Below are 21,435 nucleotides of genomic sequence, written 5' to 3'. Positions count from 1 at the left end.
AAAAATCTATTTAAAGAATGATCTATACCAAAAACAAAATCTGTGATATTTTTAATGGTACTGATAGGGAAAAAAATGTGAAAGTACGTCTTTATGAAATGAATTAGGTTTAGAAATAATCCCTTATGAAATATTAATATTTTCCCCCAGAAATAATGTAAAAACAATGCCCATGTTCTTCTGTTACTTTGCAGAGAGCTTTCAGTTTACAGTTTTCAGAGAGTTTTCTCATAGATGACTGGGTTCTTGCAACAGCCCTGTACGTTTCTCAAGAAAGCCACAGTGTTTGACCGCTAATGCTCCTGCAGGGTAGTAAAGCATGTTAAGAGAGTTAATTCAAGTATTGCACTCTGGCTGTGCAGAAACTTAGGAGACCAACAATGAACTGAGGGGCTACTTAGCATTAGCAATTAAAGACATGGAAGAAAATGGCAATTCTCTTGGAAAACCTTCAAGTCAAGTGTTATTTATAGTCTAGGATTAAGAAAATGGTTGAAGAAAAGCTAGATGTGCAGAGAGATGTCTATTAATATATTACTAAACCAGTTTTAATGATTGGATCTGAAACATCATCTATAATGTGTATAAGTGAAATATTTGAATGAAATAGATCACTAATCACATCTACTTATGACTGAGCAGGCTTCCCTGGTGCCTCAGACAAGTAAAAAATGTCTGCCTGCCAGTGCAGGAGACATTGGTTTGATCCCTGCATTGGGAAGATAACCTGGAAAAGGGCATGGCAACCCACTCCAGTTTCTTGCCTGGAGAACCGCATAAACAGAAGAGCCTGGTGGGCTACAGTCTGAGAGGTCAAAAAGAGTCAGACATGGACGGAGCAGGTAACATTCACTATGACTGAGCTGCTGCTGTGTGCCAAGGGCTTTGCTGGGTTGTTTTCATCAAGATCTTTAATCCTCCTAACAACCCCAGGAAGTAGAAGTAATTTTTCCTATCAATAAATGATTATTCTTCATCGTAAGTTAATAAATGATGAAACCCACATTTGAATATAAGTCATTTTGGCCTTGAGCTATGTGTTGCTTTCATTATTGTATCAGGTTTTTATGATGCATACAGCTTCAGAAGGAAATGAGAGTTTTTATTTGCTTGTTAACTGCATATACTCCTGAAACAGAGAGTGCTAAGAATTTGACAGTGACCTTGATGGCAGCTAATGTTTCATTAAAACCTAGGGCTCATTTGTAAAGAGTGTAATAAGTGAAATAGGAAGCCTCAAAATGAAGGGTGAGGAGACTCAGCATGAACCACAAAGTTCAGGAAAATTATAAGTGGAGGCAGGAGGGCATCAACTTGAAAGAAGTCCCAGAAAAGTGAGGCTGACTCAAAAAAATGCAGAAAGAAAAGCAGAGTTCTTTTGCTTTCTAAAGACAGACTTGGGTAGATTGTTAGAATTAAGTGGAAAGTTGAAAAAAGATACTGCTTTGCTGTTTGCAGAACTCTGTTTCCTTAACACTCGGAATACTGGGAGGTAGAGGAAACCAGGGACTGATACTAGGAAGGGGCCCAGCAGAGAGAAAAATTGGTTTTTATTTCCTTTTTAGTGGAGAGGTAAAGCAAATTTAGAACTATCGCTAAGTGAGAATATATGAATGTTGAGCGGAAAGCATGGCAAGGGTTAAGACAGGGAAAAGAGAGATTTTAAACGTGCTTGGAGGACTTGTCTAGTGGTCCATTGGTTAAGAACCCACCTTCCAATCCTGTGGACATGGGTTTGGTCCCTGGTCAGGAAAGATTCCACATGACGTGAAGCAACTAAGCCCATGCGAGCCACAACTACTGAAGTGCACACGCCCAGAGCTTGTGCTCTGCAGCAAGAAAAGCTACCACAATGAGAAGCCTGAACACCACAACTCGAGAGGAGCCCCTGCCTGCCACAAGTAGAGCAACCTTTCCTGCAGCAGTGCAGAGCCAGCACAGCCATAAATAAACCCCATTTTAAAGTTAAATGAATAAAAGCTCTGGGAACTGTTTAATATTTGTCATTTTGAACAGGTCATGAATTCAGGTTGCAAACTTATATCCTTCAGCAACCACTGACAAGCATTTATATAAGTTGTCTGCAAAGAAAAAGCATGTAGAAAGTTGTATTTGCTACCATTTAGTGGGTGGCTTTAGTCCTCCCTCTTGTCCCAATACTTTCCAAGCATATCTGGGACTTAGTTTTACCTGGGACAGTTGTTTTTTTTTTTTTTTTTTTTTAAAGCATACAGATTCCATACACCTAACAGTGAGGTTCACAAGTCTTTTAATTTTTACAAATTCCCCGAGGTGATTGTGAAGGAGAAAATCTGAAGTCACATTTTGGTAAACACTGAACTGAGCAATCTCTGTTTTCTGGAAGCAGTTGTCAGTGGTAACAGTTTAGGGTAAAGAGTCTATGCTGCTGCTGCTGCTGCTAAGTCACTCAGTCATGTCTGACTCTGTGCGACCCCATAGATGGCAGCCCGCCAGGCTCCCCGTCCCTGGGATTCTCCAGGCAAGAACACTGGTCTGGGTTGCCATTTCCTTCTCCAAAGCGTGAAAGTGAAAAGTGAAAGTGAAGTCGCTCAGTTGTGTCTGACTCTTTGCGACCCCATGGACTACAGCCTACCAGGCTCCTCTGTCCATGGGATTTTCAAGGCAAGAGTACTGGAGTGGGTTGTCAGAGCCTTCTCCACAAGAGTCTATAGATCTTTTCATTTGTGAGGAAATCATTCCTGGCTACTATTTTTATAGGTGCATAAAACTAGGGCATGTCACCTTGATCACAAATAAATTTACTGAAATTTAAAAAGAAAAAATTTTCTGGTGCTTAAAACAGCTCTTTTATAGAGAAGATGAAATGTTGTTTATGGACTTGTTATCCACAGCAAGTGGGCAAGGACAGCAATGTGCACGTGGGGTCTGAGCTCGGAAATCAGGTCATACTTCAGCCGTAGCTGCAGAGCAAGATTTGAGAGGATGCTTTCTAATTCTCTTTTATACACTTAGACAATATATTCTATATGTTATTCTGTATAATTCTGAATGTTGTAAACCAGGTTCTTAAAACACCCTAGATGCCACGGAGAAGCACAACATGGTACATTTCTAGGAACAGTATAATGGTTTCTCTACTCTCATAGACTTTGTATATTATCCATATGTGCCTTCCTAGAATTTAAACTCCTTGAAGGCAGGGAGTGAACCCTTCTTTCCTAGTTAGGCATGACACTTGAACCTCCCTGGATATTCCGAATGGAGAGAAATAGTTTTACAGGATGCATGATTAGGATAAAAACACCAAGTTATTGTGGGTGTGTAATCCAATCCATTTTTATTAGTCTTAAGTTATAACACTCACTATTCAGAAAAGTTGTTGGACGTGTTAGTAGATGATTTTATTTTTAAAGCATGTAAAATGTAGAAACGACCTTTAACTTAAAATTAGTACCCAAATGTCTTATTTTTGTTTTGTTCCTCTACCCAATTAGTAACTGTTTTTGGAGCTAGAACATTCTAGGCAATGTGTCCAATGCTTATTATTGGGAAGTTGGAATCAAGAATCCATAATGTGAGCTTTCTCTAGGAATACTTTACAGTTGCCATTTAATCTGTCCTTAAATGAAGTCACTTTCTAGTTATTGTAGTTTTGTTTTGTCTTTTAACTCTTCTGCTTCTAACCTCAGTAGTGCCTGTTCAAAAGTAAAGCAAACCATATATAATAATGTGATTCCTGCAAATTCTAACTTGCGATGGGATCCGGACTTCATGATGGATTTTATTGAGAATCCCTCGGCCCGTAGCATCAACTACTCAGTGCTGGGCAAGATCCTCAGTGACAACGCAGCCAATCGCTACAGCTTCGTCTGTAACACTCTCATGAATGTATGTATGGGTCATCAGGATGCTGGAAGGTGAGCTGGGCTTTTTGATTAAACACAGTTGTTGCACGATTGCTACTTTGAAATTCAGATCTTTAATTTGAGACATTTGGCTTTGTTTTTTAAATCTTATTTTGTAACTGAGTTTACTTCAGCTCTATTCTGGCTGCTTTTCTTAACCTGGCTTATTGATCTGACGTAAGATGCTTTAGATATAGTCCATCAGTTGTCTGATCCATTTTCAAAAACATATATGACAAAAATACCAATGAAAAATACACATAATTTTGGAAATGTTGGATTTAGTTCTTCTTTTTACTTTTTTAAATGTTTTTTAAAAGCATGAATTCATAGGTGAGATTTGTTTACTGAACTAAAAATATGTTAATTGCTATCTGTACTGGTTATTGTTTGTTGCTAGACAGCATTAAATATTAGAAAACATGTGAAGACATTTCCTTTCTCTTCTGTCCTGTATTCTAGTAGGTAGTTTGTCAAGTGGATTTTTATTATATCCTTGAATCTAAGAAATGAATCCCATGTTCGATGATACTGAAATTATATGTTCGTTGAGTTTATCCTGTATGAGTATTTGTCTTTTGTTACCTTCTCCTATGTTCTTTTTCTTCTTTGTAGGATTAATGACATAGCCAATTTCTCCTCCGAGCTGACGGCCTGCTGCACTGTTCTCAGTTCAGAATGGCTGGGGGTCCTGAAGGCTCTTTGTTGTTCTTCAAATCACGTGTGGGGGTTTAATGATGTTCTTTGCACTGTAGATGTAAGTTTTCTGTTGCATTTAAAAACTCAGCTGTGCAACTAAATATTCAATTAGTTATTTTTTTTTAGTTGACTCAACTCTTAACTGAAATAATATAAATTGTTTTCTTCTCTCTCTGTAGAAGTGATAAACCAGCATGTGATTGACAAGGAAAAGTAAATGGAAAAAAAAAACAAAAAACTAAAATAGCTTAATTTAGAATGGAGATGCCAGGAGTCTCCTTCTTTGTTAGCTGAGACTTCTTGTCTGTGGTCTCCTCAGAGTAGTCTGTTCATAGTTTACTAAGTGCCTTGGGTCCTTCATGGTGCAGGGCATAACTTAACTGAAGCAGTTTGCATTCTGAAGTCAGCCAGTTTGTTTTCTTAAGGTGAGAAAAACTCTCCTTAGAGTATTGGTTCTGTTGTGTGGGATTAGGATGTCCAGGCTCAGATTTGTAGAGCTGTCCAATCTTTCTTAGAGACTGTGTCTGAAAGTTTTGGAAGAGATGTCTGTTATAAAGTAACACATATTTTCTCAACTATCACATTGCATCAGTGTGTGAATATCTTAAAAATCCATCTTGATTCTTTATTTCTGCTTGTTGCTTCCATCACTTCTTGCAGTAAATCATGTTACATATTAGTGTATCTCATATATAGAAGAACTGTATACATTATAAAACCTGCCTCTCAGTTAAAGTTTTATTTCCTAGTTCTGGTGACTCAAGACCACATGGGCAATCCTACTCTATCCTGTGGGCACCTAAGGTGTAAAACTCATATCTGTGACCTACTCTTCCAGACAGCAAAGACCCAAATTTCTGTCTTTAACATAGGTCCTTAATCTTTCAGTTGTTTTTGTTGCACTTTACCTCTGCTTGTTTCCTCATCTGTAAAGTTGGAATTAATAGTATGAACCTCTAGGTGCTGTACTCTTTCTCTGTAAGTCTCTAACCATAGTTTTTGACTTACAGGACAACTTAATGTGGAGGCTGCCACTACAGCTGTTTTTCTTATTGCTTTCTGCCAAAGTCTTGTGAGATCTGCAAAGGGTAGAAGTTTCACTCTGAATGAATGATTTTTTCTCCTCTGATTCTCCTCTTTCTTTCATTTTCTCCCTCACTCATCTTCACTCTTCTTTAAATTTAGGTGTTGATGAGAATTTTCACAATTGTTTTTGAAACTAATTTAATTATCTAAGATTAGTTATTCCTGAAAGAAACACCCAAACACTCACAAGGCTTGTTTTTCAGTTAGAGAACCTCCTTGTTTTCCATTGCTTCTAATGATCTTACCCGTCAATATCAGATTATACTGCATTCTGCCAAAAAGACTTACTTATGTTATATCGGTTAGAGATATCTTCATTTTGCTGTTTTATTGTTTAGTTTCTCAGTTACATGTACTCAAGGTACAGCTTAGAACTGTCTTAAAGCTTTGCGATATGGGTGAACCCCTTTCTTTGTCTTAAAAAATAGAAAAACGCCCAGAGGGTAATAACTCATAAGTGATTTCCCTCTACTGGTTCCTTTTGGGATTTGAGATCTAATTGGTGTTGCCTACTTTCTCTTAGATATGAATCTTAAGATGTTATTCCAAAGGGTGTTAGGTATTAAAACATGTCAATGTTTTTCTTGAAGGTGAGTGACCTTTCATTCCATGATTCATTAGCTACTTTCATTGCTATTCTGATAGCACGACAGTGTTTCTCCCTGGAGGACGTCGTGCAACACGTCGCACTCCCCTCTCTTCTAGCCGCAGGTAAGGCTGCGTCCCCGAGCTGCCCTGCTTATTTGATTGGTGTCTTGGTGCTGTGGTCTCTCACAAGTGGAAGGAGTGACAGATTAGAATTTGAGCAGACATGCAGTGTGCAGTAATACGTCATCAAGGTAGAGGTGGTAGAATTATAATAATTGTTCCAAACAAAGTCACACTGATTTAAATGGAGAAGGTTGGAAACGGCTATCTTAGTACTTGTTTGTAAGAGAGCTCTCAGGTGTCTCAGAAAAGAAATAGCCAGTGCTTTACTTTCTACTGTAAGGAGCATTTATTTAAATTATCCCAGAAACTTCAGCTTACGAGAAATGCCGAAGATATGTTCTTCAGTATGTTACAAAACTTGCTTTTAAAATCCTCCCTCCTAGCTTGCGGAGATGCAGATGCGGAGCCTGGGGCAAGAATGACATGCCGCCTACTGCTTCATCTCTTTCGAGCTCCCCAGGCCTGCCTGTTACCTCAAGCAACTGGTGAGATGACAGTTGAAATCTATCTGATGACGTTTTCATTTGGAGCTTTAGGTTTAACTTGACCAAGTAGGCTGTCCATTCTGTAATCTCCTTCCTGATTTTGGTGGGCTTGTTTCAAGGTGATGAAAGAAAGGGGTTGTCAGCTGTTGAGAAAGGTTGTCAGCACCTTTCTTTTACGTAATATCAGGGTGTATTGAGAAACTCACATCAGGAGTTAATAAACAATAAAATTACCTCTGCTCCTTGGCCAAGTCATGCTGGTGGGCAGTGTGATCCTCCAACATACTCTTGTTGGTTAAGAACCATACTCTAGCAGTTTAGGGCAATGGCATTTCATTTATTCTTTTACTAAGGTGAAGGGAATAGGTAAAGAATTCTAGGGATTAGAATTTAGTGCAGTCTGTTCCTAAAGATCATTTCTATGTAAATGTGTGTGCGACATCAGCAGAAATGGATAAAAGTGCTACTGATTTTTTTTCGATAACATCTCTCTGAAGAGCAAAGCCATTGTCTTAATAATTAAAGAAAAACCCAAAAAACAAACAGTACTGGATACTGGCAGTGTCTCTTAGTGAATCCATGAAACGCCAATTAAAGCTAGCTAATAGCAATTAAGCGCCCACAGCTTAACAATGAAAAGCCCTGCTGACTGTAAATGGTTACAAACAGTGGTTAATGATGATGATGAATCTGTTAAAGCTTTGTTTTTCTTACAGGCAAACCTTTCCCCGGAATAAGATCATCTTGTGATCGACACCTCTTAGCTGCTGCTCACAACAGCATTGAAGTGGGAGCCGTGTTTGCTGTCTTAAAAGCAATTATGATGCTTGGTAAGATTATCCTGGCACTGAGCTTGGTTAATCACTAGAAACAGAGGCAAAATAATTTCTGTTCAGGTTTAACTCTCGTTAAAATTATTAGAAACACAGTTTTGTTTGTTTATTCTCTTGGAAAAATTAGTTGTTTTTTTTTTCAAGTTTATGTTCAGTTGGACTGCAAGAAGTCTGTCCCTTACTTACAATTCTGGGGGAGTTTAAATACTTTTTTTCCTGTGGTATTTTAGCTGCCCATAGGGTTGTTAGGATTTCATTTGTTGGCAGAAGTCACACTTTGTGATGAACTCTGTTGAAATGGTAATCTGTGTAAAGGTTTACATTTTGTATTATATTCCTGGACTAGAATACAAGAAAATCTGGGTTTTAATCTTAGTTTTTCATTGTGATCCTGAAAAAGTTTCTGTCCATCTGCCTTAGTTTTTGTCATGCAGCAGGTGATAATTTCAATGATATTGATACTGTTGATAAATCAGTATTGGATATCACACTTTTTCATTTAATTTATAATGTTCATGACATCCCTACATCTTTATTGATATGTATTCTCCAGGAATAGTAGTACTGTCTTTTCTGTTCATTTACAGTGCAGTAGTTAAAACATTTTTATTCTGTAAATCATTCAGGATTTAAAGGATTGGGAAGGATTCTTGAATTCATACTGCCTAATTTCAACTTAAGGTACCCTCTTTTGGTCTTGACTAAACAAAAATTACCTCTTATGTTCCAAAGGGACTCCTTTTGGCTAGAACCGAATTTGCTGAGTTTAGATGAATTGTTTTAGGTGAGTCTTAAACGTGTTTTAGAATGTATCCTGATCCTTTTATACCTCTCTTTATGAAGTATTGGGGCTTTCCTGGTGGCTCAGATGGTAAAGAATCTGCCTGCAATGCAGGAGATCCAGGTTCGATCCCTGAGTCGGGACGTTCCCCTGGAGAAGGAAAAGGCAACCCACTCCAGTGTTTTTGCCTGGAGAATCCCATGGACAGAGAAGACTGGTGGCCTACAGTTCATGGGGTTGCAAAGAGTCAGACACGACTGAGCAAACAACACTTAAGTATTATTTGGTGATGATGGGGGTAGGTAACAAGAGTTTTCATCAAACAAACTATGTAAAGTTCACCTTAACACACACACACACACACACACACACACGCGCGCGCACACACACACACGGACACACGGACACACGCACGCACGCACACACACACACACACACACACACACACACACACTCCTATTGAAATGCCCAGGGATTTTGTATTTGTAATGGAAAGGTAGAGCCATATGGAGGGCCACAGGCTCTCCTCTGAGCTCTTAGTAGTATACTGCCAACATTAAATGCTCATTTCAGTAAGATTTTTCTACTTTTAATATGTTTGAAAGGAAAGCTGGCCAGTGAGTTCTATTTAATAAATAAATATAGGGACTAAGCAATCAGGGACTGACTTTTTTTTACTGGTATTTCTAATGCCCATCAGGGAAAGATTTTCCATAAGCTAATGTTGAAAGTGTGAATGCATATGTGATAGACATTTGCAGAAACTAAAATGTGTACCATAGAAACATTATATTTAATGGTTTAATTCCAAGTATAATTTGCCAACCTCTTAAAGTATACATATTTTAATATCAGTGCCCACCAGTTTATCTCATGGCCTTTCCTTGACCTATTTAATTGGCCCCAGTTCTTGGTGGATTCTACATCTTCCTAAGTGATAGAGGGTTCTTCAGGTCTGAGAAGTCAGGATGAGGTTTGTTGAATGTCAACAGACCCTTGGACCAGGCAGGCACTGAACACTGTGTCTGTTCTATTGTCTCTGCCGTTGCAGAAGCTTCTAGCACAGCCTTCCTGACCTTCTCAGTCATCCTAACATCTAAATTGAATAAGGATCGCCTAGACTGGGGCTGGCAGAGGTGTTTCCTTGTTTTTGCAGTTTTATTTACCTCACTGTGTTCTTATCACAGTGTTCTCTCAAGTCCTGTCCACTAGGATCTATTTTGAGTTAGGGAGATAGTACTGTTTTATGGAATTCAATTTCTACTTTCTCTAGTAGTTTAAGGTCTGGAAACAGTTGTTTATAGGGCTTCCCTGGTGGCTCAGTGGTAAAGAACACTCCTGCCAACTCAGGGGACGTGGATTCTACGCCTGGGTCAGAAAGATTCCCTGGAATGGGAAATGGCAACCCACTCTGGTATTCTTGCCTGGAGAATTCCATGGATGGAGGAGCCTGCCAGGCTGCAGTCTGTGGGGTTGCAAAGAGTCAGACATGACAGAGCATGCATGCACAGGATATTTATGGGCTTCCCTGGGGGCTCAGTGGTAAAGAATCTGTCTGACAATGCAGGAGACTCGGGTTCAGTCCCTAAGTCGTGAAGATCCCCTGGAGAAGTAAATGGCAACCCACTCCAGTATTCTTGCTAGGGAAATCCTATGGAGAGTGGAGCCTGGTGGGCTATAGTACATGGGGTCGCAGAGTTGGACACAACTTAGTGACTAAATAACAATAGCAACAGTAGTTGTTTATATCTTCTAAGTTTGGAAATAGCATGCTAAATGTTGGTACATGTAGAATTCAGTCTTTGTTCCAGCTTTTGAAGAGCTTTGCTGAATTAAATAAATGCCTATGAGTGAAGTGAACTTGGTGCTTTTTTGCATAAATATTTGAATGAGAAATGTATAATATGTGTTAAGATACTGAGTTGAAATGTATTATGTGTTCCTCCCTCCCCTTAAGATTTTTTCAGTAAACATTTACTAAGCGATTCTGATTTTTAAAATTCAGCAAAGTCAAAAGTTTTTCTTGGCTGACTTAAGGGTTTTAAAAGGCTTTTTGCACTGACCTGGGGTTGGTTTCCCTTACAGTGAAGTAGTGAGGGCTTTATCTAAACTCATCTGTTGGTTACAGGAATTTTTCCTGTTCAATGCTTGTGATCTTTGTGGGTAAATAGACAAGAGTTTGGAGGCTCTGTTTCCATCTGGCTGTCTTTTTTTTTTTTTTTTTAAACCAAATTACATTAATTTTTCACTTTTAAAATATGACAAATTTTTGTCTTTCATGGCTAGAGAATATTTCTTATTTCCAACTATCAATAATTCTGCTCAGTTTTCCCCCTAGAACTTTGTTTTGAGGAAAACACTTTCCTGAGCTTCATTTTACTAAGTATATGAGAGGCTGATCAGGTGAGGTTTTCTAATTTGGATGTTTACAAAGAGGAAAGTGAAAGACATGGGTTATTCAATGAATGCCCTATTTTCCAGGGCTTCCTTAGTATGCATTGCCCTTTTCCATTCCCAGGGAAATAAATCTCTCTTGTCAAGAAGTTGATAGTAAGGTGGGCTAAGGCAAAACTTTTCTCTTGACCTATGGATAGAAAATAAGTCATTCATTGTAAGAGAAGAAATGAAAAAGGGACATCTAGAAGGGTGAGTAACCCATTTTTTCCTTGTCTATATAAGTCAAATGAATTTGCATACATTTGTGCTTGAAATATTGGTGAAATCAATGTTCTGTGATTCTTGTGTGATTCATAATAGCCTTTCCAAGTTTGGTGAAAGTATACTTAATTCTATAAATGAAATAAAAAATGAGCCTTGAACTGTTTTTTCCTGTGTCTGATGGAACTTCTCAGTGTTCCTGTATTGATCCCTTCTCTTTGTTGCTGAACAACTTACTTTACAATAATGATCCCATTCATGTATTTTAAATCTCTGAATGCTTGCCTCATTTATTTTCCAAATATTTGGCAATATTTTGAATTTCTATGATTTTGCTTTTGTGATTCTGTTATGTAGGAGATGCCAAAATTGGCAATAACAGTGTCAGCTCTTTAAAAAATGATGACTTCACCATGAGGGGTTTACGACGTGATGGGAATGCTGAGGATATCTGGACTGCCTCACAAAATTCAAAATCCTGTGGGAAAAGCATTTCCATAGAAACGGCCAATTTAAGAGAATATGCTAGATATGTACTGAGGACCATCTGTCAACAGGTATTTTTCAGGTTTAATTTGCCTTTAACTTTGAGTGTATTATTGTTCTTTTGGAGAGAAAGGCCCAATATTGTAGGAAACTTGTACACAGATAGTCCTCTTTTGCCTTCTCACTTTATTTTGAAATAATTTCAAATTTTCTGAAAAGTTGTAATAATTTATAAAGAAGTTTAGTATACCCTATACACAGATTCACTGATTTTTTAAAATCTTACCATGTTTGCTTTATAATTCTATTTGTGTGTATGTGAGTATGGTCTCATATACTTTTTACTTCTTATATTTTTACTTAAGCATTTGAGAAGAGATAGAATACATTGTCCTTTTTTACTTTTTAATATTTCAGCATTTATTAACATAACTAAATACAATTTTTAAAAAGGAAAGGAAATTTAGCATTGGTATCTTAAGTTTTTCTCACCTATAGGCCACATTCCAGTTTGGTCAGTTTTCCCAATAATCTTGGCTTTGTCTTTAGTTTCCTGGTGGTTAGTGTCAGATTATGCCTTCCTCACCATGATACTGTAGAAGTATGCTATATTCTTCTCAGGTGATCACATCCAAAGGTGCCTGAGGCCCATTTGTACCTCATTGGTGATGTTAGCGTTGATCAGGCTGTTTCCACTGTGTTTTTTTTTTTTTAATTTTTGTTTTGTATAGTTATCATTTTTCCCCTTGAAATTAGTGAACAGTTTGGGGGACACTCTCTGAGACAGCGCAAGTTTTCTGCTTCTCATCACACTTCCTCACCTCCCATAGCGCATCCATTTGGATTCTTGTCTAAACCAGGCTTTACTATGACGGTTGCAAGATGGCTTTTCCCAACTCCTCCACTTTTTTCACATTTATCAGTTTTCATTCTACTCTAAGGAAAAGCCAAACCTTTTCTGCCTTCCCTTCCTTTCTTCCACTTATTTATTATCCACAAAAGTTGCAGTATATTGTCCTCAGTTATTATAATGTTCAAATTGTTCCAGATTTGTCCAGAAGTGGGAATCTTTTCATGCTGACTCTTGTGTTATTTTCACATCTCTCTCGCTCTTTCTTTTTTAATAACAAGTATTTTCTGCCTTTCTGGCCTATCTTATATTTTTCCTGCCCCAGACTAGATGTACTCATCTTTTCATGGAACCTTGGTTCTATTTAGAAGAAGATGGTGTTTAGAAACCAAGATCTGAGTTCTGTGTGTGCTTATTGCTGTGGGCAATGTGTGTTTATTGCTTTTAGGCCCTTTAAGCAGGCAGAGCTGGGGGAAAAAAGCATCCATATACATAAATGTGTGTGTGTATAATCATGAGTTTATACTGATAAACGTCCAGTTCTGATGAAGCAGCTTAAGTTTTTGTTAGCATCCCTTCAATCTGTGTTGAAACTGCTCTCTTCCATATTAAGAGTCCTGGATACCAATAATATCAATCATTTACTGATTTGTTGAATTCTACAATACACCTGAAGTAGGGTTAGAATTATTACACCTATACTACAATGAAAGAATGAGTCTCCTAAAAGGAGTTAAGAAATTGCTTATAATTCTTTTTTCCCTAAGGTTTTACAGTATGTGCTAAAAAGTTATTTGACCTTTCTTTTTCAGTATGGATATATTACTCACTTAAAATAGAATTGATTTCATTTGGTTTTGTTTGTTTTCAGTTTACATTTCTTTTCCTACCATATCTATCTTTAGAATAACATACTCCCAAAGGTCAGCTGGGGTTTCCTGGTAGGGTCAGTGATAAAGAATCTGCCTTCCAATGCAGGAGATGTGGGTTTGATTCCTGGGTAGGAAAGATCCCCTGGAGAAGGAAATGGCAACCCATTCTAGTATTCTTGCCTGGGAAATCCCATGGGCAGTGGAGCTTGGTGGGCTACAGTCCATGGGGTCACAAAGAGTGGGACACAGCTTAGTGACTGAATAGCAGTAGCAATAACTAAACAACAGCGAAGGTCAGTCTACTAGTGAGAAGGTATGCTCAGAGATGTACATCTCTTTCCCTCATCTTTTCTACACTGTGTTCCTCCCTGCCCTAGGTAATCAGTTTCATTATTTTCTGATTTATCGTTCCAATTTTTATTAAATTCTCCTTTCCTATTAGAAAAAAGGCATACCGTATATGCTCTTTTTCACTTTGCTATTGGTATAATATAGTGTTGAGTCATGTTTTTCTTAACTTTTACCATGGTTACAGTATACTTTAACTATTAGTCATATATATGTTTAGAGTGTGCTGAGTTGTGCATTGGTTTCTAATTGTGGGTACACATTGGAGTCACCTGGAGAGTTTAAAAACATTTTGATGCTTAAGAAATTACTGATGTCTGGATAGCATTACTGAGGTTGATTAACTGCTGTGATATGGAGACTGATCATCCTTGACTCAGCAATTGTACTTGTAAGAAGTTATCCTAAGAACATAATTGTACAGAGAACAGATGTGCACAAGTATTTATAAAGGTAACATTATTCATAATGATATCAAAAAGGAAGACAGTTTTCTCAGTGTTATACTATATCCTATCTATTCAGTGGGATATATTACAGTGCGTTCCATGAAAGTGAGGAATACATATTATAATACAGAATCACTACTGTTACATAGCAAGTTAAAAAAAATGATTACAGAACAGTGTTTAGAGCAAAGTTTCATTCTCCACCTGAAAACACATACTAGTGTTTTCTTTACTGAGCTTTCTCCCCCACCTCCTTTTTTATCTTTTTGCTAATTTCTTTCATGCATTCCTTTTTAAAAAAATTTTTATAACCAAGATTCTACTTTATACTTTTAAGAAGTCAAAATACTGGAAAATTTCTAAGCCTTTTCCCTCCTACTTTTTCCATCTATTATTTTTTAAATGGAAAATTTCCTGTCCGCTTTCTGTTGTGAGCCATGAGTTCAGTACAATCTAATTGCCATCTTATTTTTAGGAATGGGTAGGAGAACATTGTTTAAAAGAACCTGAGAGATTATGCACAGACAAAGAACTTATTCTGGACCCTGTGCTCTCAAATATGCAAGCACAGAAATTATTGCAGCTGATCTGTTATCCTCATGGCATTAAGGAATGTACGGAGGGGGACAACCTCCAAAGACAGCACATTAAACGCATTCTTCAGGTGAGTGAAAATAGTCTAAAGACTGTGTTTCTGTCATTTTGACATGTTCTTTGTGTTTGTACAGGAGTTACTGCTTCTCTTTTGTCATTGCTAGCTAATTCTTAACTTTATTTAATTCTGATTTTTATTCCCCCAATTTTCCATTTTGTGTAACAGCCACACTTTATTGCTGGGTAAATATGCACACTGCAAACCATATGCAACCATTATGTATCTATAAGTGCGAATATGTTAATTCATGTCAGTATTTATTGTGTTCACATGAGAAATAAGCTTTGTAGAAGGACTGTCTTCATTATGTTATTCATAAAATATCAAAATCATTTTGTAATGGAGTTGTTTAGATAGACTTTGGGAGAAGAAATGATTGTCTTATTCATTTCCAGCACCTAGCTGAGTAAGGCACATTATTTTAATGTTGCTGTTTTTTCCTTTGTCTCTATAATGAGCATATGTAATAGACTTGGAAGCCTTTTGTGTCGTATGAATCCCTTTATTGTGTGTGATCATTCGTCTGTTTTTTTGAGAAAGAGAATACTGCAGGGGATTCTTATACTTTAAGACATGTTTGGTATTCTTAACGTGCTAACTCCATTTTCCCCAGAATCTTGAGCAGTGGACACTGAGGCAGTCCTGGCTGGAGCTTCAGTTAATGATCAAACAGTGCTTGAAGGACCCTGTGAGTATATTAATGAAAGCATGAACGTGTGTGACATTTTATGAAAAGCAACACAACATTGATGCTTGTGGATAAAGTAAAACACAGGGGTGCTTGTTTTCTCATGTCTGACTCCAGGGCTCTGGTTCGGTGGCTGAAATGAACAACCTGCTGGACAATATTGCCAAGGCAACAATAGAGGTGTTCCAGCAGTCAGCTGACCTAAACAATAACTCTTCTAACGCTGGCGTGGGCCTCTTCAGCCCAAATGGGATTGGCAGTACTGATACAAGTAGCACAAGGCAGAATGGAATAAAGACATTTCTCAGGTATTTTTTTTACCTGTGGTTTTACAAAGCTATCATTCATTTTTCGCATGTAACTGCACATTTTACTTGGATAATGCAGACTTTTTTTTTCATAAAGCTGCAGGAATGTGAGGAAAATAATTGCTTGTAAGTGTCCATTATCATATTTAATATGTCAAAGGGCCATGCTGCTGGGCTGCACGGTAGCTGAGCATTCCACATATGCGGTTGAGCAGGCCCAGACTCCTTGGAACCACAGTTTACGTTCCATAGGGGTGAATTTCTTTCATGTGCCCTGAGGCTGCCCTATTCTGTTGTATTCTTAATATAGGAAACACTCTTTCTGCCATCTTTTTTAGTTGGCAGTTTTGCTCAAATGATAATTACAAAAGGCAGATAGACTTGTATTTCATCATTTTGGTGTCAAATATAACTGGTGAATTTTGAAACTTTAGAAATTGGTTATTTAAATGCTTAAATATAATCAGTACATTTCATATTTTAACCATGAGAGAAAGGTATATTGCTTGTTAGACAAAAAAACAAATTGCTTGTTTGTGTTCAGAAAGCCAGAATCATAGAAAACCACTTTTCCAGACTTGAGCTATAGTATCCTTGCAGAATCCCACCTTTTAGTGCTTTCCATAAGCACGAAGAGTGTGTGCAAATGTCTGGTATTTGGTGAGAGGAAACAGAGTATAGAAGTAAAAGGCAAATGTTAGAATAACCCATGTGTCCTGTGAATGTAAGTTTTGCTTTGGAGTTTCGATCAGAACTGTGGGAGCAGAGTGAAAGGATGCCTTGGGTATATCCTTGGGTATAACATCTGTTTCCATTTTTAGTTCCTCTGAACGCAGGGGTGTGTGGCTGGTGGCCCCCCTAATTGCCAGGCTGCCGACTTCTGTGCAGGGAAGAGTGTTGAAAGCAGCTGGGGAGGAGCTGGAGAAAGGACAGCACTTGGGTTCTTCTTCCAAAAAGGAAAGAGACAGGCAAAAGCAGAAAAGGTATGGCTGGAAGTTTTGTTCCTATGTGAGCGGTTAAAGAATGGTTGAGAAAATTCAGTGTCCTACAGATGTACATGCTCATTATACTCTGCTGTTGGTGGTTATTAATAGTTGCTAAGTCATGTCTGACTCTTTGTGACCTCATGGACTACAGCATGCCAGGCTTCTCTGTCCTCCACTGTCTCCTGGAGTTTGCGCAAATTCATGTCCATTGAGTCTGTGTTGCTATCTAACCATCTCATCCTCTGCCACCCCCTAACTTGTCTTGCCCTCGATCTTTCCCAGCATCAGGGTCTTTTCCAATGAGTTGACTCTTTGCATCAGGTGGCTGAAGTACTGGAGCTTCAGCATCAGTCCTTCCAGTGAACGTTCAGAGTTGATTTCCTTTAGGATTGACTGGTTTGATCTCCTTGCAGTCTAGGGGACTCTCAGGAGTCTTCTCCAGCAACACAGTTTGAAGGCATCACTTCTTCTGCCCTCAGCCGCCTTTATGGTCCAACTCTTACACCCATACATGACTACTGGAAAGAACATATCTTTGGCTAGACGGACCTTTGTCTGCAAAGCGATGTCTCTGCTTTTTAATACGCTTTCTAGGTTTGTTATAGTCATTGTACTCAGAGTCCACTGAAATTTCGCCTTTGTATGGAATTGAAAATAATCTGATAGGCCAAGTTCTGTTAGATAAAGTCTCCAGATTATAATATGTAATGCACTAGCATTCAGTTCCGGAGAAGGCACTGGCACCCACTCCAGTACTCTTGCCTGGAAAATCCCGTGGACGGAGGAGCCTGGGAGGCTGCAGTCCCTGGGGTCGCTGAGGGTCGGACACGACTGAGCGACTTCACTTTCACTTTTCACTTTCATGCATTGGAGAAGGAAATGGCAACCCACTCCAGTCCAGTGTTCTTGCCTAGAGAATCCCAGGGACGGGGAAGCCTGGTGGGCTGCCGTCTATGGTCCGCACAGAGTCGGACACAACTGAAGTGACTTAGCAGCAGCAGCAGCAGCAGCAGCAGCAGCATTAGCATTCAATTCTGCCTGTGTACCCTAATCACTGCTGCACTATTAAAATACTGACTTCTCAGCTCTGCTTCAGACCTGCTGAATCAGGTCTGTATATCCATAGTCCCTGTATTCAACAGTTGTTTGGGATTTTTTCTTTTTATTTAGGCACTTAAATTTCATGGAATTATTTATACTTCTATTATGCTGCACCCTGAAATAAGTTACTAATATTTTTAACATTTAGGGCTCTTGTTCTAGCCTATATATTAGGCTAGATCCTAATATATAGGATCCTCCAAGTTGAGTCTTCCCAGTTGAATGTTTTTTAAGTTTTGTGGCCTGGAAAAGGTTTAAGTAATTATATTAGAAAAATGATTATGTTACTGAAAAAGAACATAAACACATTCTAATGTAAAACTATGATGAATTTAGTACCTCAGAGGTAAAAGGAAATTCCTAACATTGAAAAATAAAAATTCTGAGCCTTTTGAACATTTTGCGTTTCTTATGCCCTAATCAATAATGATTTCTAATGACCTAATCGGTAGCTGCCATTTACTAAGGCCTTATGAAATGTCATCCTCAATATAGAATTCATTATGTACATATGTGAAGTTTTAAAATCTCCCAGCAGTCATACTGAGGTGCTTTCATTATGTCCTTTTTACAGAAGAAGAAACTGAGGCACTAGAAAGTTAAGTAAATTTATCAAGGACACATAGCTAAGAAGGTGTGAAGCTGAAACCCAGGTGGTCTGGCCTCTGAGTCTGTGCTCTTAACTGAAGCACATTTTGGTTTTGGCCTAGCTTTGCACATATGTTGCTTGGCATCTGGTTGCTTCATCGCCTTTGCCAGTATTTATTAACCAACCAGGTAACTCAATTTTAATTCTCACAGTTGATTGGCTAACGATGGCATGTACATTGCCTCACTTCCCACAGGAATCCTAGATGGTACTGCAGAGATTGAAGGTGGCTCTTCCTAAGTCAGTCTCTCTAAGCTCTGCTAGTGTAAAATGAAGCGAACTGAAATATTTTGACCTCAATCTCATTTTAAGAAATCTTTCTTTGCAGTGTAGAAAAATTAGTTTATCAATATGTTGGCTGTTTCTGATCATGTAAGAAATAAGGCTAAAATGCCAATTTAAAATAAATTTAAAAAATCAAATATCTTAAAACTCTTTTACAAGTCAAGCCTGTGGGATGTAGTGGAGCTGTGCACTAGGTCACTGGCCAGCAGAATGGTTTTGGAGGCCTTAGACCTCGATGCTCATCTCAGTTCTACTCATGCCCATCTAATTGGTCTTGAGAAATGTGCTGAAAAACAACACAAGCACAACAATCCTAATAGGCCTGTTTCCTGGCCTGTAAATAAGAATGGTGGCTCAGTGGTAAAGAATCTGTGGCAATACAGGAGGCAGTTTCACTCCCTGGGTTGAGAAGATTCCCTGAAAAAGGAAATGGCAACCCATTCCAGTATTCTTGCCTGGAAAATTTCATGGGCAGAGGAGCCTAGTGGGCTAAAGTATATGGGATTGCAAAGAATCAGACGTGACTTTAGTAACTAAACAACAACAAAATACAAATACTACGTGAGAGAAGTTTAAAAGTTTTTCTTTTTGTTCTGTGTATACAGTGATATTCTTCCTGCTATGTATCTTTAAATTCAGTTTACTGATACAAACCATACATTTTCTTCTTCCTTCCCCGCCCCCGGCTCAGATGCAGTATGAATTTATGCTCGTTTGCAGATGCCTTCAAGGGCAAGAGAACATATTAAATTATTTAGAAGCATTACAGTGATTTTAAACCTTATTAGTTAGAGATATGATTTAACTTTTCAAGTAGTCTTGGGTATTTACTACTTCCCTCCCTTTTCTAATAGTAAAATGAATAAGAGCCAGTAACCCGAGGGCAGGAAATCAGTGTTGCACAGGAAGGAATCTGTTCTTTCTAACTAGATCTGCTGTTATTACTTCCTTTATAGTATGTCTCTTTTGAGTCAACAACCATTCCTCTCACTGGTCCTTACCTGCCTTAAGGGACAAGATGAACAACGAGAAGGCCTTCTAACATCTCTGCAGAATCAAGTTAACCAGGTAAAGTACAGTAGAATATTGAGCTAGGCAAGTATTTTCCTAATGGCATTCATTTGTTTTCCTTTCAAACCCTGAGCTTAAACTAACAAGGGCAAAGCATGTTTTGATTAGATGTAGGAAAGCACCACCCATGTCCTGTTCTCCTACCTGACATTCTGGTCACCATGAGATTAGCAATAGTATAATATGAATTAGGCGTTGGACAGATGTCTATGAAAGTTACATTTTGCAGATTGCGCATTACTTTGTCATATCTGCTCCTAAGAGAGCTTTGTCTCTTAGGAGAGCTCCTGGAGCAGTCTGTGTTGCAGGGCACATGTCAGTAACAAAGAGAGCCTGCCCTCTCTCCAGGTCTTCTATTGGGCTTCCACATGGCAGGGAAAGTCTCAACTTGAGCTCTGTAGGTTCAAAAGCCAGTTTTACTTGCAGAACTATAGTGATGCTGGTCTAGGGCACAAGATGTGTGCATGCTTGCACATGCTACATCGCTTTAGTTGTGTCCGACTCTTTGCAACCTTGTGGACTGTAACCCATCAGGCTCCCCTGTCCATGGGATTCTCCAGGCAAGAATACTGTAGTGGATTGCCTTGTCCTCCTCCAGGGGCCTTCCCAATCTAGAGATTGAACCTGCATCTTGTGAATCTCAGGTGTTGGAGGGCAGGTTCTATACCACAAGCACCACCTGGGAAGTCCCAGGGCATAAGATACTCATTGCTGAATCAGAAGGCATTTTTAGTTCATTTACAAAGATTTGGGACTTTGCCTTTCCATCAGCTGTAATTCTCATGGTCACTATTTGAAACACTTATGTTCTGTGTGCCATGAGGAAACTGAGTGATCAAACTGGAATTTGAAAGTATAGAATGGAGAAGAGTGAGTAGATGCTTCCGTGGGATGTTTTATCCTATAGTAGTGCCTAATGGAGGCTTCCCACACGGCTGTTAATTTTAGACACTGTGTCTTCTTTAATGGTACTGGATGAACCTGAACAAGACACTTATTCGTCTCTAATCATCTGCTACCTTTTGGATATGTGAGATTTACCTCTGCACAACAGCCAGAGTGATCCTTTTAAAGTGTAAACCACATGTTTTTCTGGTGCCCCAAAATGTTGCAGTGTTTCTTATTGTGTATATGTGTTTGTGTGTGTGTGTGCTCGATTGTGTATGATTCTTCGCGACCTCATGGACTGCAGCCTGCCAGACTCCTCTGTCCATGGGATTCTCCAGGCGTGAATACTGGAGTGGGTAGCCGTGTCGTCCTCCAGGGGATCTTCCCAACCCAGGGATCAAACCCATGTCTCTCTCGTCCCCTGCATTGGCAGGCACATTCTTTACCAGTAGCGCCACCGGGGAAACCCCTGTTTCTTACTATACCTGGAATAAAACTTCCCCATACAGGCTTATGTGACCCTCCATGATTTGTCACTGGCTCCCACCTCTATCTTGTTTCTTTCCTGACATGGCCTTACTCACTCCATTCTGTACGCAATGACCATGTTGCTGTTCCTTAATCTTGCCAAGCATCTTCTTGTTGCAGAGCCTTTCTCC

General features: G+C 38.8%; 1 protein-coding gene across 1 annotated transcript in view; it reads left to right on the top strand.

Moving 5' to 3' along the window:
* The window catches only part of MED12L (mediator complex subunit 12L), a 354,867-nt gene that overhangs the window by 288,258 nt on the left and 45,174 nt on the right, over positions 1-21,435 (top strand). The window contains exons 21-31 of the mRNA XM_052636382.1: positions 3,672-3,899; positions 4,503-4,644; positions 6,263-6,383; positions 6,767-6,868; positions 7,585-7,698; positions 11,498-11,697; positions 14,621-14,809; positions 15,414-15,488; positions 15,606-15,796; positions 16,618-16,779; positions 19,774-19,885. Coding sequence (XP_052492342.1) covers positions 3,672-3,899; positions 4,503-4,644; positions 6,263-6,383; positions 6,767-6,868; positions 7,585-7,698; positions 11,498-11,697; positions 14,621-14,809; positions 15,414-15,488; positions 15,606-15,796; positions 16,618-16,779; positions 19,774-19,885 — 1,636 coding nt within the window. The remainder of the gene's footprint in view (positions 1-3,671; positions 3,900-4,502; positions 4,645-6,262; positions 6,384-6,766; positions 6,869-7,584; positions 7,699-11,497; positions 11,698-14,620; positions 14,810-15,413; positions 15,489-15,605; positions 15,797-16,617; positions 16,780-19,773; positions 19,886-21,435) is intronic.

This window comes from Budorcas taxicolor, chromosome 1 (assembly GCF_023091745.1).
Source record: "Budorcas taxicolor isolate Tak-1 chromosome 1, Takin1.1, whole genome shotgun sequence".
Classification (NCBI taxonomy): Eukaryota; Metazoa; Chordata; class Mammalia; order Artiodactyla; family Bovidae; genus Budorcas; species Budorcas taxicolor.
The sequence above is the reverse complement of the archived record's forward strand: the minus strand, read 5'-3'. Positions and strand labels throughout refer to the sequence as shown.